Source organism: Erpetoichthys calabaricus, chromosome 8 (assembly GCF_900747795.2).
Source record: "Erpetoichthys calabaricus chromosome 8, fErpCal1.3, whole genome shotgun sequence".
NCBI lineage: Eukaryota > Metazoa > Chordata > Cladistia > Polypteriformes > Polypteridae > Erpetoichthys > Erpetoichthys calabaricus.
Window position 1 is genome coordinate 3,174,130 of NC_041401.2, and position 19,356 is coordinate 3,193,485.

The 19,356-nt window shown below is 43.6% G+C and overlaps 1 protein-coding gene across 1 annotated transcript in view; it reads right to left on the reverse strand.

The window, feature by feature from the left end:
• The window catches only part of col5a2a (collagen, type V, alpha 2a), a 157,770-nt gene that overhangs the window by 118,015 nt on the left and 20,399 nt on the right, over positions 1-19,356 (reverse strand). Inside the window, exon 2 of the mRNA XM_028806192.2 lies at positions 10,961-11,170. Coding sequence (XP_028662025.2) covers positions 10,961-11,170 — 210 coding nt within the window. The remainder of the gene's footprint in view (positions 1-10,960; positions 11,171-19,356) is intronic.

The following is a 19,356-nucleotide window of genomic DNA, read 5'->3' on the forward strand; positions in this document are numbered from 1 at the left end:
CGTCCTTCAACATCTGCAATAAGATGCTGCAGATGTTCTATCAGACGGTTGTGGTGAGCGCCCTCTTCTACGCGGTGGTATGCTGGTGAGGCAGCATTAAGAGGAAAGACGCCTCACGCCTGGGCAAACTGGTGAGGAAGGCAGACTCCATTGTAGGCATGGAGCTGGACAGTTTACGGGTGCTGAGCAGACTCCTGTCAATCATGGAGAATCCACTGCATCCACTGAACAGGATCATCTCCAGTTAGAGGAGCCACTTCAGTGACAGACTGAGGAGATCGTTCCTCCCCCAAACTATGCGACTCTTCAGTTCCACCTTGGTAAACATTAACATTATACAAAGTTATTTATATATCTGTTTTTTACCTGCATTATTATCAATCTTTAATTTAATATTGTTTTTTGTATCAGTAAGGTGCTGCTGGAGTATGTGAATTTCCCCTTGGGATTAATAAAGTATCTATCTCTCTATCTTATCTATCTATCTATCCTTATTGCTGACTTACCTCAAGAAGTAGAAGCGGCTGTTGCAGCGGGTTGCGCGTGCGCATCTCAGTGTTTTGCCAGGTGCGTGGATTTCCCGCCCAGTTGGGCTGTTTTTTGATTGGTTACCGCCGGAAAGAAGGGCTTTCGCGGGTTGCGTTTTTTTTTTTTTTTGGAGTCTTCGTGTGGAACAAAACAACGCGGTATTTGGGTCTTTTTCCATGAAGTAAAAACAATGACATCGCTACGGTTGTGTTAGGCTCAGTTTATATAACTTTACACATTTTAAGTTTGAAATTGCAATAGCTGAACGCAAAACCCCAGCCTGCCCTTGAACTTGGGTTTTGGGTCCTCATCCTCGTCAGGCAGGTTCCGGACGCCTAAGCGTCACGCAGTGTAACAAGCGCGGTGTATCCGGGCTGTTGGTTAAAGAAGGTCAGTAGAGGAAATCATGAAAAAAAACGTAAAAAGGTAATCAAACATCTCAAGGGCACCAAAAATTGACAAAGAAGCTGAACGATAAGGTGTATAAAGGGAAAGGAAAGAAAAAATGCCTTGTTAGTCTGTGCCAATGCCAGCCAGCAAGTGGGCTTGATATACAAAGGAGACTGCGAAGACACAGAAAACGAAGGAAGGCAATCCTCCGAATACCGGTCCCAAATTATTTAACAACTGTTTTCCTATCGAGTGGACAATATTTAGGAGCGGGAGCAATAAGGTTAGTTATAAAATATCGGTTGCATCATGACATCTGACAAGATAATAATGATGATGTACTTCTGGTTGTATGACGTGAAGTCGAAGCATATGATGTTGTTTGAGGGTCTGACCAGCTGGGACACCATAGTGAATTATAATAACTACTTTTACCACTAAGAGACGTTGCAGCTGTTGTGCTGGAATTAATACAAAATATTGGAAATACATCTTATTGTCTTGCAATAAATATTTTTTCGCGGCTTTCAGTGTAGTATTGTCCACTCGATAGGAAAACAGTTGTTAAATAATTTGGGACCGGTATTCGGAGGATTGCCCGAAGGAAAGATACCGGGAGAAAATCTTCGCTTTTCATTGACAGATGAAACTGGCAGCATGTTAAAATGTTAAGGACATTTAGAACGTAGTAATATAAGTAACGGACGTTTACATGTAAATTTAAAGGTAACTAAAGGTATGCAGTGACCAACATATTATTATTATTATTTAATATGGTGCAGCTTGAACCGCTTGTTGTAGTCCGGACGTCCTCAGGTTCACTCCTGGGGGCTCCCAGTGGCTGCAGGTTTTTGTTCCAAACATTTTCACAACCTGTGGGTCCTTTTATCTTTAATCGAGTTGCTTCTTTAGTTAGCTGACGTTTTTACCTTCTTTTGTTTTTTGATAAAAGGCTAGCCTAAGCAATCAAACACAAAATCTGGGTAAATAACAGTTTGCTTAATTGAGGTGGGAAACAAATCGGGTAGGATGAAAGCCTGAGCCACAGGTGACGTCCAGGATTGGACCTGAAAACCACTGTTGTAGTGGCTGCACACCCCATGATATTCAACAAACAGCCTAAAGACCACAAAAAAGGGACTGCTGACGAATGTAAAGAATACTCCATCCAAAAGAGATACGTTTTTATATGTTACTTACTCCATGTACTATGTATGGTGGCTGAGAAAAAATTTGAGTGTCACATTTTCATGCAGAATGAAGAGAAAAAAAGGCTCATGACTAGTAGAAGAAAATATTACAACAGCAAAAATCTCACATTATATGTGTCACATAATCCATGTGTCTGTTATCTAATTGTATGCCCAAAACGTGCATAACTTTTTTTCCAAAAGCATTACAGAATTGTTACTTCTGGAGTACTTGGCACCCATCAATAGTACACTAAAGCATCATGGGATTGACTTTTTCCTCATTTGTTGGTTATCCAACTATATGCTCAAAATGTGCATAACTTTTTTTTTTTCCAAAAATATTGCAGAATTGTTACTTCTGGAGTACTTGGCACACATCCCAAACAGTACACTAAAGCAGGGGTAGGCAACGTCTGTCCTGGAGTGCCACAGTATGTGCAGGTTTTTGTTCCAACCCAGTTCCTTAACGAGAACTCAATTATTGCTGATGAAGCACATATTGCTTAAGTGACATTTTAATGCTTCATTTTAGTGGTCTCGCTTGTTAAGGTTCTCCAACCTTAATTGCTTATTTCAATCTTAAACTGCTGCATTCAGTGTTTTAATTGCTCCTTATTAGCAATAAGATGTAAAAGACAAAGCAGCCAGCAGTTCTCCAGCTAGCTTTTTTCCAATTACATCTGTGTGTGTTCATCATGCACGGTTTGATTTAATAAAACACTTAACAGAAAAATGTGACAGACTGAAAATGATCTGTTTTAGGCTTCAAATCATTTGGATGATATCCTTGGAAAGGAAAAAAATCTACGATATAAGAGCCTTACATTGCACAGACTAACAAGCCATAAAATTAAATAAGGTCTGAGATTGGCAATGATTGGTTTCTAATTAAGCAATTGGGTTGGAATGAAAACCTGTAGCCACTGCGGCTCACCAGGACCGACATTGCCTACCCCTGTTTTACATCTTATTGCTAATAAGGAGCAATTAAAACACTGAATGCAGCAGTTTAAGGTTGAAATAAGCAATTAAGGTTGGAGAACCTTAACAAGTGAGACCACTAAAATGAAGCATTAAAATGTCACTTAAGCAATATGTGCTTCATCAGCAAAAATTGAGTTCTCGTTAAGGAACTGGGTTGGAACAAAAACCTGCACATACTGTGGCACTCCAGGACCGACGTTGCCTACCCCTGCACTAAAGAATGGGTCGCCAACTCCAGTCCTGGAGGCCACCATGGCTGCAGGTTTTCATTCTAACCCTTTTTTAAATGAGTGACCTGTTTTTGCTGCTAATTAACTTCTTTTGAATTCATTTTAAATGACTTGTTCTTGAAGACTCAGACCCTTCAATTGTTTCATTTTCCTTAATGAGCAGCCAAACAATAATGAGATACAAAATGAGCCAAAACAACTGGTGTCCAAAAAAATATCTGAAAATAAAGAAAGGTAAAGGTCTCAGGAATGTTGATCTGCTCAGGTTCCCCAGTGCTCTTAGAAAGAGAAAATTAACAATTTCGGAAATGTCTGCTAATGCACCAGGAGAGCAGCTTCAAGCCACGAAATTAAAGAACGGGTTTAATTAACAACGGCACCTCATTAAGCAGCTGGTTGGGGTGAAATTGGTTGGAGTGTTGAGGCCCTGACTTAGTTGGTCTTCTGTTGGCTCCCTCACTTCACATTTCATTTCTGTTTGGGTGCCATTTAAGGAAAGAAATTAAGCAATTCAGAGGAACGATGAAGAAATTCAGGGGAACAAATCTTGGAAAAGCAATTCAATTAAGATGAATTCACAAGGAGTTAATTAGCAGCACAAATAGGGCTCTCATTAAAAAAAAAAAAGGGTTAGAATGGAAACCTGCAGCCATGGTGGTCCTCCAGGACCGGCCTTGGCGACCCCTCCACTGAAGCATCATGGGATTGACTTTTTCCTCATTTGTTGGTCAAGAGTCCTGTTAAGGCCTAGTACGTAGGTAGGTGGGTGGGGAGTATGCGCGTGGCATGTAACCACCTGGATTGGGATCCGAGTGCAGCAGGTGGGCTAAAAAAAAAAAATAAAAAAACGTACCCTATGATATTCAATAAACAGTTTAAATTCTTCAGAGTCCTGGCGAAAAGGATCGGAGTGTGGAGAAGGATTGCTGCTTAATTTTTAGATTTTTAATCTGCAGAATAGACGAAGGCTGGAACACTTGTTATGGATAATAAGTAGTCTGCCTACTACAACATGAGAACAGGTCATTCAACCTGTTGACTGTCTTTAGGTTATTAAACATTCTACAGTATTGTTGCTATTTTATCTTCAAGAAAGATTTTGCAGAATTTGGCAATTTTAAAGGGATGTAAAGCTGATGCACGGCTATGACATTATAATCAAATTGTTATAATTATGGTTGTCGAATTTGTGTGCCTGTTTCCTCTGTTTGTTGAAGCTTTTATAATAATAGCTTTAACATCCATGAATAATTGTTTCCATTAAATAATATTTGTGTCTGAGTACAAATATTTTTGCGCTCTGGCAGTAGTTTACAATTATCCTTCTACAGATGAGAACTACAAAAATCCAACCAAATTGTGTACCATCTTGTGGCGTAGCTTCTTTAGCTTAACGTCTGTGGATGTATCAATACCAATTTAGTGCACCGTATAGAGTTTTTTTTGTACTGTCAACATGTTGAACCGGCAGCGGTCGGTTGAGTTAACAAGGAAAATCTATAAAACTAGCCAACCTGTGGCGCAGCATATGCCACATGATTATGTATTGATGGGTGAACACTTCCTGAAAGACACAGTTGTCCAAATGGGGTGGGTTTGAGGATACGACTGTAAGTGAATGCAAAGATTGAACTCTGGAGAGAGGGCGGGGTAGCGGGCCCGAGAGGTTTCAGGTCCTAACCGTCCAACGACGGGTCAGCACAACCAGTAACGATCCTTCCGCGGGTTCACCTACGGAACCCGTGTTAGGACATTTACATCCTCTAGATAGGCAAGTTCGATCGTCTGACGCCCATTCCGCCCCCGCCATTCTAGTCTGCCGATTTGTTAAGTCATCTCTTAGTCATCGTTCAGTACGCACTGCCTGCTCATGTGTCCGCCCCCAACTCCTCACCTGAATTGCTTTCGTCTGTGTACAGTCCACATGCACTTGTGAGTCACGTTGACTGTTCATTTTCCACAGACCGCCTCAGTCGCATGCACCTGTGAGCCACGTTCGGGCCGGGTGAGGTTTCCCATGTTGAGTCAAATTAAGCCACAGGCTCCACACCTGGTGGTGCCCTTCCGTCAATTCCTTTCAGTTTCAGCTTTGCAACCATACTCCCCCCGGAACCCAAAGACTTTGGTTACCCGGTTGGCTGCCCAGCGGGTCATGGGAATAACGCCGCCGGATCGCCAGTCGGCATCGTGTATGGTCGGAACTACGACGGTATGTGATCTTCTTCGAACCTCTGACTTTCGTTCTTGATTAATGAACACATTCTTGGCAAATGCTTTCACTCTCGCGCCATGGTCGGCTATTTAGTGAATTGTTGGCGGGCATGGCTGTCTTGCGTGCGTCTTGCTTGCCATGGACTTAGTGAATTATATATATAGATATACACGTTGAAGTGACATCTGTGAAGGCATATTTGAAACATTAAAGCAATTTGCAGTTAAAGTTGTCCAGGATGTTTCTCTGAAGATCCGCAAGTTCACAAATTTGACAGTACTTTTCAATTGGAGATTTTTTAATTTAAAAAACGCATACAGAATGCTCTGTTTGAGAAGAATTAGCGTGCCAAATTTACACACAATCAGTCCACTAGGAGGCAAGGTTTTATATACGGACAAACTGAAGGATGAATGGATGGATGGAGAGACAGACTGATAGACAGACAGAGGTAGCAACCACAGTAGGTGCTTTTTACAACATTGTGTGAACACACATAAAAAGAGGCTTTCTAGCATGAGAAATAAAGAGTTCTGAGATTTTCAAGCAGAGGCTAGGACCACCTTAATAGCAATTGTACTGAGAAAACAACAACCATTGCCAGATGGAAGTGAAAGGAAGCGCAAAGAGGCAGACAAAAGGCTATCTAGAGAAGACCAAAAGTAAAATATTGTGGGGGGGTGGGTATGCATGTAAAGAGTGCCAGGGGTAATCGCAGAGCAACTGTGTCAGTCTTTTAAACATCAGTCACCCACAGTTAATAATGCTAGTGGTTTAATCATTCATGTACTTGTAACCAGTTGCTGCCACAGTTGTTTCACCAGGGTTCAAGTAATGCGCATTCTGATGATTGTTTTGTTATATCGGATCTCTTTCAACACTTCTCTTTAATTTCTTGACTTTTTAATTCACTGGAGTCAATTTAAATAGTGACTCATATGGAATGGCATTTGTACATTAAGCGCCAGTGGGCACAGCCACAGCAGCTGTTGTGCATGATAAGTCATCAGCTTTCCTCAGCCACTTAACTTCTTACTAAATCGTTTCAATCCGCCCTCAGTTTTGTCTTCTTCATCATTTTACCCCCAGTTTTCTATGTGATTTCTTATTGCTTCTTGTAGCCTGTGTGTTGTGATCTGGTAGTTTTCAAGTATTTTTGGAGAATGTCTGTCTGTGTTTCTCTATTAATTTCAACATTTGTTCCTAGAAAGTTTCTGGAAAAAGTTAAAGAATTTTATAATTATTTCACAATGCCATTTAGTTTTATTATGGCTGCTGCCATCGTGTTAATGATCACCATGGCAATACTACCCAGAAGGACCTGGTGACAAGCCACATGTGACATAACCAGTGTCACTCAGTGCTCACGTTCCTCATTTATCCCAGATTGGATACATTTTCGTGTGGCTGGCAATTTCATTTTTTTTGGCTCTACTAAATCTATTTGTGCCTTCATGACTTTGATCCTTGGTTTGTGATTTTTGGGGTTCAGCAACAGACCCAGTAGACTTGGGTGAACAAAATTGGATTGACTTTTGACTACACGCATTAATATATGTGATTCAACTAATCGTCCTTTATGTTTTGTTACCTAATTCCTTTATTTCCTGAATCAGTACAGTCCCATGGACTCATTTATTTAATTATAAGTAACAAAAATCATTTTGTTTCTCAGGTCCATTTAATTAATTGTATTAATTAAATTCATTTTTTCATGTTATTAAACTTTAATTGGTGCAAGTAAGCTGATCATCTTTTGCATTTTGGGAGTTCTTAATTCCATATACCCATTTAATTAATTACCTCAATAATTTAGTTCCTACATCCAATTTAGAGTTTTTTACTGCAGGATTTAATTTATCATGGTAATTAAATTAAAGTAACTACACTAATTAATTCCTTTGACAGTACAGTCCTTTGGATCCATTTAATTATTTATCCCAATTATGTACAGGGTAGAATCACTTAAGCAATCGTACTATAATGTTACTATCCTGAACCATTTATGTAATTGAATTAATTACATTAAATTAAACTCATTAATAATGTAATTAAACTAATCTTCCATCTGATTTTCTTATCTAATCCTTTTATTCCCTATGGCAACACAATTCCCTGGACTGATTTAATTAATTATCACAATAATCTAGAAGCTAGGTATATTTAAGCAATCATACTTACCATTTTGTTACCTTGAACCATTTAATTAATCATATTAATTAACCAAATTAAGTAAATTACTTGTCTTCATTTTTGTTATATAATCTATATAATCTTTAATGTACAGTATATCATTCCTTATGGCAGCACAATTCCCTGGGCTTATTCATTATTCCAATAATTTAGTTCCTAGGTCCAGTTAAGTGATCATACTTTTAATTCTTTAACTCAGGGCCCTTTAGTTAATCATAGTAATTAAAGTAATCAATAAAAGTAAATAAACTAATTAACACTATGACAGTATTATCCCCCATTGGCAATTTAATGAATTATCCCAGTAATTTACATGACAGGTTCATTTACCTAATCATATTTATTGTTTTGTTTGTCTTTAATTAATTACATTAATTGAATTAATTCATATAATTAACCTTATCATCCTTTATGTTTTGTTACCTAATCCATTTATTCCCTATGGCGACGTAATTCCCTGGACTTATTTTATTATTTATCCCCATCATTTAGTTCCTGGGTCCAGTGCAGTGTTCACAGGTGGGTTACTCAGTCAGGACCCTTATGTTATTTGCAGCATTTAATTTATGTTATTAAATTAATCCTCTTTTGAGTTTTGTTACCAAAGCCCATTTATTCCCTATGGCAGCAAAATTCCCTGAGCTCATTTAATTAATTATCCCAATGATTTAGCTGCTTGCTCCAGTTTAGTAATTGTACCCACAGCCCACTACATGATCCCCCATTTAAGCTTTGTCCCCAACTCAAGTTCTTTTATTTATTCATTCTGACTGTAATTTTAATTAGGTCCCATTTAAATAATTGCCCTAATGATTGTCTTTATTTAGTCCATTTAAGTTCCTTCCCTGAAGAACATAGTTTTGTTACCAGCATCTACTGATGGGGACAGTTTGTGACAAGACACTTTTACCTGCTACATGTAGGTCCGTAGTGTGAAATTAAACTTGCGCTATATGGCCAAAAGTGGGCCCCTTTTCCCTCCAGATTATTGAGTTCAGGTGTTTCATTGTTAACAGGTACAACAAATCAGGCACATAGCCATTGCAACCTCCATTGATAAACATTGGGTCAATACTGAAGAACTTTAAACATGGCACTGTCATAGGATGCTACCTTTGCCACAAGTCTGCTTTGGTAGGGCTGCACTGGCCAACTAAATCTTGAGGAACAACAACAGCTCATCCAGGAAGTGGTAGACCACTTGGCACTGCAGTGTGCTGAAGATCGGCCTCTTCTCTGTGGCATCATTCACAACAAAGTTCTAAACTTCATGAAATGGGTTTCCATGGCTGAGCCTAAGATCTTTATGCGCATGGTCAAGTGTTGGCTATTGTGCTGTAAGGTACCAGCCCGCTGTTGGACTCGGGAGAAGTGGAAATGTGGAGTGATGAATTACGCTTCACTATCTGGCAGTCTGATGGACCAATCTGTGGTTTGGCAGATGCCAGGAGAACACTATCTTCTGGACTTTAAAGTTCAGTGTGGGAGGAATAATGGTAAGGTTTAAGTGAAGCCCCTCGGTCCCAGTGAAGGGTACAGCATAAAGAGAAATTTTAGAGAATTTTGTGCTTCAGTTTGAGGAAGGCCCTTTTCTATTCCATCATGACTGTGGTCCACAAAGACATGGGGGAACTTGGGTGTCATTCTCAGCCCTGATCTCAACCCTATTGAACACCTTTGAGATGAACTGGAACAACAATTGTGAGGCAAGCCTTCTTATCCAACATCAATAACTGACCTCACAATTGGCACAGATTCTGAGAAGGTCCTTGCTGCATGTTGGTCGGGCATGGATGGAGCACAGTGGGGCAAGGATAAAACACAGTCAGTCCAATGCCTTTAAATTAGTCACAACAAAGTACGTGGTTTCTTAACCTTTGGCCTCAGCCACAACATTAGTACACAATAATATGGAAAAGCGTCTTAAAGACGTTAATGCATTACAGTCCAAACTGTCACATATGGAAAACTGTCCAGCAAAGCACCGTAACTTATGTGAAATAAAGTAACATTAGTTACGAGTTACCTTGGTTCAAAGCCCACGAGCTATAATGATGTGATGACAGCTTAACAGTAAATGTACATTTCAATGGAAGAAAGAAGAAAGAAACTCATTCATAAATCTGACTCAAAAAATGATTTAATAACTTAATTGATGTATGAGCAACTGCTGTTTTCATTTGCCTGTTTTGGAGTTTATGGAGCATTTTGTGAATCGATTATTTCGAGAGGAAAACGAAGAGATGCTTTGGCAGACCAAATAAAACTCCTCGCACCAGCAAGTAAGATGGGGATAGGGTAGCTAACACTGACCCGTCCACATCTAACCATGCAAATGAGAATAATGTTACATGGGTGGGAATGACATGCTAACCCCCGAACTTGTCTGTCCATGTCCCCCCCGAGCTCCGTCTCGAACCCCGTTCCATAGTGAAGACTACAAGCAAATTCCCATAGAGACATTCCAGAATTGTGCAGAAAGAGTGGAGGCTGTCACGTGAGGTCTGGGCAACTCCACATTTAAGGCCATGATTTTGGAATGGAATGCCCAGTAAGCTCATACATCTGTAATGGTCAGATGTCCACAAACGTTTGGCCATATTGTATATGAGAACCACAATCCCGGAGGAATCCTGTAACAAATTCAAAACATTGGGTCTGGGTAAAAACATTGCACTATGTGCCCCAGAGTGGAGGTCAGTCCAGCTTGACACATTCCAGTTCAGCTTGGTCTCCTGTAACTTCATGGCATTTTACATTTTTAACAGAAGTGGCAACCCCCAACTGGAGCAGCCGAAAGAAGAAGAACACACAACTGTGAGCTCACTGTATGGAATATGCCACAGTTTCTACTGGGCTTCCTCCACTTTGTCCCATTGTATCACCCAAGTTAGACAGTCTGGGGCCAGCTGGATGTTCTGCCCAGTCTGGCTTGACAAATCAGAACCTGAGGCTGGCAGCCTTCATTTTACAGTCCTTTGGCAAGGCTGCCCTCTAGTGGACACTGCCACCAAGAATTCTTTAAGCCTATAACTGGACTGAGCAGATTTGAAGATAAATGAATGGAGACAGCTGATGATCCAGCCTCCTGCTGCTGCCTGCTTCATTGTAACTTGGACTTCTTCAGAGTGCCCTATCTTCAATAAATTGCTAGAGTGACCTCGCCAAGTCAGCACCGAGCAGATCTAAGGCCCTCCCCCTAACACTGAGCCCCTCCCACATGCACTTACCCACTCTGCCTCCATCACCCCTGTCCTGGCAGACAGGGCAGCACTCTTCAGGTGGAATATACGGCTGCTGACAGTTCAGGATCTCCTCACATTGGACCTCATCGCACAGGATGGTCCCGCTGTCGCACACGCAGATCTGGCAGGGCTGAGGTTTCCAGATGTCCCGGTTGGTGTACACCTGACCATTGTGGGAGCAGCTGAGGTCATCACCTGCAAGGCAAAAGGAAAAAAAATAAAATAAGAGGAGGCTGGGCTACCTTGAAACCCACGCCTTAATGAACCATTAGGGGGTGCTCCTTGACATCCCACTGTGCACAGTAAAGCACCAGAGGGAGGAAGTCCAGAAGTGGCCGCCATTAGGCTCCTTACCCTCCCTGCTTGGTTACTCTGACAAAGTGTCTGAATGAATAAGGTCCACTGCAACTTCAGATCCACAAAGCAGAGGAAGAGGATGGCCACAACTCAAAAACAATAAGTTACACCAAGGCTTCTCAGCAGTAGTACAGCATGCTTGAACCTCACACCCCATTAGACAGTCCTGCACACTCATTGGCATCTCAGCTACCGTGGGAAGCAAATCAAGCAGTGAGAATGCTGAAGAAGTCAAGAGGTGCACAAGTCATCATGACTGTGACTATCAGAGGGCAGTTGTGAACTCCACTTAGGAATAGGAGTAGGCACAAAGTGCTCTTGTACACCCTAAGCTACTCTTGAGAGGTACTGCAGCTTCACCACCTGATTGATATGGTGACCAGCTAATGTGCCTCAAAGGCTTCTACCAGTCTGATGCACAGCCACCAGCACCTGCCTGAAGTGAGCAAATTGATTCAGTGAATGGCCAAACCTTGGAGAGCCAGAGGTCATAGTCAATTGTCCAGTAACAGGTCAGGTCAGATCAGGTTGGGGAGCATGCAGTGGTACAGGATGAAACACCTCAGGATCCTGGTTGGCAATTCCCCATGCAGACACATGGTCCAGTCCTCGATTCCAGAAATGACCATCTATCTGCTGCGGCCAGGTGTTATGTGGGCGTCCCCTTGGCCTGGTCCAGCCACTTGGATCCTCAAAAATGAGGATCCTGTGAGCCGGATCACCCTTGGGGAATTGCGCCCCATGGTCATAGTGCCGTAACTAACACTCCTTCACATTCCAGGCAATGTGCTTCATTTGGGACTCTGTGAGCAACCGCATATTCAACACAAAGTCAAACCAACGGTACCCAAGGATTTTCTGAAGAGACACAGTACCAAAGGAATCCAGTATTCATCTCCGGTCACTGGATAGCATTCATGTCTCACAACCATATAGCAAGACAGGAAGCACCAGGACTCTAAAGACTTGGACCTTCGTCCTTTTGCATAGATAATCAGGAGCACCACACACCCCTTTCCAGTGACCTCATGACCCCCCAATTTTCTCCCAATTCGTCTACTGACTTCATAGGAAGAGTCACCAGAGAAATGAATGTCACTGCTGAGGTAAGTAAACCTCTCAATGAGGTCGACATCCTCTCCACAAACAGACACCCTGCTGATGGCTGCGCCCAAGAGGTCATTAAAGGCCTGGATGTTGGTTTTTATCAGGACATTCACAAGCCCAGACACTCAGACTCCTCGCTCAGTCTCTCAAGCACCCCGGTCAGAGCCTCCATTGACTCTGCGAAGATCACAGCATCTTCAGCAAAGTCAAGATCAGTGAATCTTCCTTCAACAACAGATGCCCCACAGCCACTGGACCCCACGACCTTGCCTAACACCAAGTCAGTGCTGGCATTGCACAGAGTATAGAGCAGAACACACCCCTGATGAAACCCAGAATCAACTAGGAAAAACGCAGAGGTCCTGTCTCCACTCTGCACAGCACTTATAGTACCAGTGTACAGGCCAGCTATGATATCCAGCAACCTCGAGGGGATCCCGCAAAGTCTCAGGATGTCCCACAGAGCAGCTCGATCAACTGAGTCAAATGCTTTACAAAAATCAACAAAAGCTGCAAAGAAACTCTGCTGATCCTTGCATTTGCACTCCATGAGAACCTTCGGTGCCAGGTTGTGGTTAATGGTAGACTGCTTAGGCGTAAAACCAAATTGCTCCGGTCGCTGGTTGGTGAGCAAGTGATCACGGATCCTATTGATGATGACCCTAGCAAGGACCCTATCCAACACAGAGAGCTGTGTTATCTCTCTGCAGTTGCTGCAATCCAGTTGATCACCCTTCCCTTTCCAGGTAGGGGTGACAAGTCCCATTTCCCGTCAGTTGGGATGATGCCTGTCTCCAAGATAGAAGCAAAGTTTGCTTGCAATTCCAGGAGGACAGCCTTACCACCAGCCTGGAGAAGTTCACCCAGATACCACAGATCCCTGCAGCCTTCCCTACCCTCAGCTGGTTCACCACCTGTGCAATCTCAGTGATACTGGGGGGTTCACAGCTAATTGGAGGATCAACCTCAAGAACCGTTGATAGGACACTGAAGAATTGGTGGTCAGGTAGATTGAACGGCAGGAGATCAGTGAAAATGTCACAGAGGCTTAAAGTGGGGTGGGTTAAAGGTCTGGTTGCCTGTCACTGGTGAAAATGTCCTTGAGATGTCACCACTCTGTTATGCAATGTCACATGGAGCTTCTGGACACAGACTCTGGATTCTGGATTCAGAGTGCCTGAGTGATATTCCCACCAGTGACGTAGAGTCTTACCAGAAATTTACCTGAGTAAGGAGTCGTGAGTACAGTGAGGCTGAAGAGGAAAGAAAGAGCCCACCGTGAAAAGAAGACCCCCACCCCTGGCAATCAGAAGCCTGATTGGTTAATTGAGAGAAAGGAAGGAGATTGTGGTAGGAGTTCTCCTTTAGCTCACCTGGCTAAGATGGCTGTACTCTACCATCTGATTCCAATTCATACCCAGCAGCTATGAGAGGGGCACTGCCCAAGAGAAATTCTCACCAGTGACATTTATGGGTTCATCCAGGATTTGCCCAGGTGAGGAAAGACAAGAGTAACAAGAGGGTCAGAAGTACCAAGGCAGAAGTGGAGAGAACTCACCATGAAAACACAACATCTCTACAGTCAGAAGATTGATTGGTCACAAGGGTTGGGTGGTGTGGGGTTCTCCTTTAGCTCAGTTATCTAGTATGAATCAAATGAACTGCAGCTCCAAGTGACAACATCTGGCTAAAGCTGCTGTCCACGTGGATTTCTCCCTGGTGACATTTTGTGGCTCATCGAGGATTTGCTCAGGCAAGTTGCTGCAAGTGAGGTGAATTTGAAGTGGGGAGAGCCCACCATGAAAAGAAGACACCCTGATGATTAGAAGCCTGATTGGTCATGAGCATTGGGGGTGGGGGGAGAGGGCAGGGTTCAGTGCTCTGGCCATGAAGTCCACTGGTGACAAGAAAATGGATAGGGAGGTAGGTATGGATAACAAGAGGAGTGAGTGTAGTGAAGTGGAGAAATCTCACCGTGAAAAGAAGACGTCCCTGCAGTCAGAAACCTGATTGGTCACAAATTGTCTAAGATGGCTCTACACTTGCAATCTGACTCCACTGGCCTTAGTTCACGTCCAGCAGCTGCAAGTCACAATGTTCCACCAAGAGAGGTGCAATTCAAATTGATTTCTCCCCAGTGATATTTTGTGGCTCATCCAGGGTTCTGGCAACTCGGCCAGGCTCACGTGAAGGTAACAAAACTGGAGTGGGGAGAGACCACCATAAAAAGAAGACACCCTGACGATCAGAAGCCTGGTTAGTCACAAGGGTGGTCAGTTGATTAAAGATGGATGTAGTCTGGCCTCTAAATCCAATGGCTTGAGTTCATGTCCAGCAGCCTCAAGTGACAATGTGTAACCAAGAGGGATGCCATACAGTGACATTGCAGAGCACAGCCAGGATTTAACAAGGCGAGGAGTTGTGAGCATAGGGAGTGGGCAAATATAGCAAGGCTGAACTGTAAAAAGAAGACACCCCACACCGTAAAGAAGCCTGACTGGACATTAGAAGTGTCTGGTAGAGTTCTCCAGTAGCTCAACTACAATCTAAATCCAGTTCACATTCAGCCGGGCCGAGGGAGGGTGAGCCCCCTCTAAGTTAATTGAGTTGTGAAACAAATTCAAGCTTGCAGCCAGTGGAGAATGCCATACAAAAATAAACTGAATTTCTCACCAGTGCAAGGTTTGCCTACTTGAGGAGTGACTGTTGAGAGGGGCAAATATAGTGAGAGTGGGGAAGGTAGGGACTGAAGTTGGAGAAGCCCAAGAGGTCACTTGTCTTTGGGTTGGTTGGTTGGGTGGGGTGGAATTTTTCTTTCGTTCAACTGGCTAAAATGGCCGTAATCCTACAATTTGTATCCAGTGACCCGAGTTAAAGCCCAACCGTTTCAAGTGACAAAGTGCCACCAGGGGAGGTGCTGTCCAGGTGAATTTCTCATTCACGACATTTGGGGGCTCTTTGAGGGCTTGCCCAGGAGAACAAAACGAGAGGACGAGTGTAGTGAGAGGGGTGAGTGTAGTGAGACTGAAATGGAGTGACCACACCACACAAAGAAGACATCCCTGCAGTCAATAGCCCGCTTGGTCACAAGAGGTGGTTGGGTTTTGGGACATTTCATGTAATTTAGCTCAACTTCCTAACATGAATCCAGTGGCTTGAGTTCACATCCAGCTGCTCTAAGGGACAACATGCAATTGAGAGGGTGAAGTCCAAGTGAATTTCTCACTGGTGACAATAAATTTGGGGGTTTGCCCAGGATTTGACCAGGCGAGGAACGAGTGTAGTGAGGTGGAACTGGAGGGAGAGCCCACCATGAGAAGAAGACATCCGCCTGCTTGGTCAAGGGGCTGGTCAGTTGGCTAAGATGGCTGTACTCTGGCCTGTAAATCCAGTGGCCTGAGTTCATGTCCAGCAGCTCCAAGTGACAACGTGTAACTAGGAGGGATGCCATCCCAGTGAATTTCTTGCTGGGCGCATTGATGACACCCCCTATTCACGGACTGGAAGCAGAGAGGGGTCCCAAGGTTCATTTTAGTGCTAAGTCCCACCCCCCGATATTTTGCTGAATCTCATGAAGGAGCAGGCAGGCAGGCGGCAGTGGATTAGGGGGGCTTATACACAAGGAAGCTGGCAGCCAGGTGTGCGTATTTCTCATTTCCATTTTGGCCCGCTGCCACTGTCTGCCACGCCTCGAAGGATCATCCTTGACTCTGAGCAAAAGATCTGATTTCCCTTCGGGATGCGTGGCACGCGGCTTCCCATCAGTCCCCTTTGAAATGGCCTGCCCTGGCTGCGCTTCAAATGGAGAAGGTTTGAGGAGACATCTGTTTTGAATTGGGCCTCCTTAAAACGTTCAAAGTGCGGCCGCATTGTCGACTCACTGCACGTCTGATTAGGGGCCGGTTGGAGGACACAGGGGGAAAGGCTGGGGGTCACAGGGTAGTGAATGAGAGTTAGTGGGCATTACTTGATGGTGTACTGTGGTTATTAATCTGACACTGAGGTGAAAACAAGGCACCACCACTCTGTTTATGGCCAGTAGAGGGTGCAGCATGGCAGAGCCAGAGTGCAGGTGAAGTGCTACCAGAGATAACTGGGCACAGTGTCAGAAAAGGTCAAGGGGGCACTACACACAGTGGGAAATGCCAGTGCAGCAAGAGACAGAAAAGTAGGTGCAAAGAGGTGAGTCATCCATTAATAGTGCCAACTGGGCAATGGCCACAAAAGAGGGACAGTGCCAACATGAAGAGGTTGATGAACTGGAACAGAGTGTAAAAATGTAACCAGTCAAGAGAACCAACTGGGCAAAGGGTACAGAAAACAAGTCAATACCACCAAGTGTCCAAGTGGTGTGCCAGTTGAGCCAACGACACAAAGAGTGAGGTCTTTAATAATACTACCGACTTGGCATAGGAAAACAGTGCCATCTGGCCCCAAGGCGTGGTACTGAGTTAAAAGTGCAAAGCTGGCATTAGTTCCAAACGTAGGACCTAACAAGGCCAAAATGTGTGAGTGTTTTGCAAGATTTAAAAGTGGAGCCACTTGTCACTGGTGCCAACATGGTGCAGTGTGTGAAACCTTAGTAGTTATAAGAGCCAATGGGATCCAAAAAAGAAGAGCCCGCTTTTAGTAGTGCCAGCTGGGCATCAATTGTAGATACTGTAAGGAGGTAATTAGGTGTAGGAAATGTGACCAGTCAGGAGAAGCAACTGGGTATAGAAGGCAGAAGAGGAGCAGTCAGCCATTTAACTTGACAAGTGTTTTGTTAATAATGCCAGCTTGGCATAAGGTGTAGATGATGAAGTATGACCAGTCAAGAGAACCAACTGGACATAGAGGGCAGAAGAGAAGCTGTCATCCAGCTGGCATTGGATCCAATTGGATGAGCCAACTTGACCCAAATGTGACAGCTTTGTGCAGAATATAGACAAAATGCCACTTTTCACTGGTGCCAAAATTGTTTACAGTGTAAAACTATAGTAGGCAGTCACAGGACCCGACACTGTCCAAAGGGACAAATCCTCTGTTAATAGTGCCAACTGGGTGTATGATGTGGGTGACAAGTCAAGCAGGTACAGGGCATACACTGAGTGACCAGTACAGAGAGCCAACTGGACAGAGGGTGTATATGTAGTGCCACCTTGTTGCAGAAAGGTAAAAAATTAGCTGATGAGACGCAGGGTGCTGTTAAGTTCAGGGGGTCTGCTGTATGCCCGCCTGCCAGCCACTTGTTATTTATGCCATGCTGCCCATTTCTGGGCTGCACTATTTAAAAACGTCTTCATTATACGCTTACTAAGCAGTCATTTGGCCGCTGCGGGCAGCTATTTTTGACAAAACAGGTTTCGCTGCGTCCTGCCTTGGCGTCGGCACACTGGGCTGTGGCCATGTGAGGGCAGCCTGCCCATTTGGAACCTCAGAAATTCAAAGAGAAGCACGGCAGTCCTCAGAATGCCTTTCCTGCAGGTGGCGTCATTGTCAGCTCTCAGTTGTACACGGGCATCTGGGGCTGGTACATGACTGATCAGCTGATTAGTGTGGGCACCATGCTGGTCTCTTCAAAAACGGAGGCTGAAACTTGGAGAACGTCCAGCTTTATAGGTGGAAACTGACACCACTAAGGTTACTGGGCTCTCCTGGTCACTCCAAGGCTTAATCATTATATTTAGCTTTATGCTGTTTATATAGTGCCTTTCATTAAGAATAACAGCTGATCAAAATATTTTCCTTTAAAGGTAAATCAAGCAGAGTAACAAAATGTGCTGGACATGAAGAAGAGCCAGAGTGGGCAGGAACAGGTAGCAGACACAGAGGAGGAAAACAACAGAGTGACCACTGCCAAAGGTGAGTAGTGACCACTGCCAATGATAATAAGAACCGAGTCCTGCAGAAATTGAGAAATGACCGCAAAGGACACTGACCACTGAATCCTGTGAGAAACCCATACTGACCAATGTAGACAAAGAGTATGAGAACCTCTCACCGTGACCACATTACTGACCACTATTAGAGACAAATACTGACCAGTGCTGATGATGAGTCAGGCATTAAATGAGAAATGACCATAAGGGTACTGACCACTGACTCCTGTAAGAAAACCATACAGAGTAATGCAGATAATAAGTACCAACCACTTGAGGTGAAAATTATGGACCACCATGAGTGACCAGTACTGACCAATGCAGATAATAGGAAGTGACCACTCTCAGTGATAAACAGAACTGACTCCTTCATAAACCGTGAAATGACCACCAAGAGTATTGAGCGCTGAGTTGTAATGAGCAATGCAGATAAAGAGCACCCACCACTGTGACCTTCTGAGATGGTCATTACTGACCACTATGAATGACGAATATTGAGTACTACTAATAATGAGGCCTGCATAAAAGGAGAAATTGCCATTGAGTCCTATGAGCACTACAAAAAGTCAGCACTGACCAATGTAGCTAAAGAGTAGTGACTGCTTGAGGTGACTGTTACAGGCCACCATGAGTCCTGTATAAAATGGGAAATGACCACTAAGAGTGCTGACCACGGAGTCCTTCTGAACACTGCAATCAAACCATTACTGAGCAAAGCTGGTTTTGAGTACCTACCACTGAGAGTGCTTTAGATGATTATTACTGACCACTGTGAGGGACAAACACTGACCACTGCTACATAAAATTAGATTGACCACTGAACACTAATAGGCACTACAAAAAAACAACAGTGACCAATGTAGGTAATGAGTATCTACCAGTGTGACCACCTCAGATGACTACTGACCACTGCCGATAATGAAAATGATAAGCACCGACCTCCATAAACAAAGACTGCTGACCTCTGTGGGTGACTACTGCTTGTAGTGAAACCTGAAGTGTAACAAACACTGAAACCCACAGAGTGACCACTGCGGATGCAGAAGGTTGACCAGT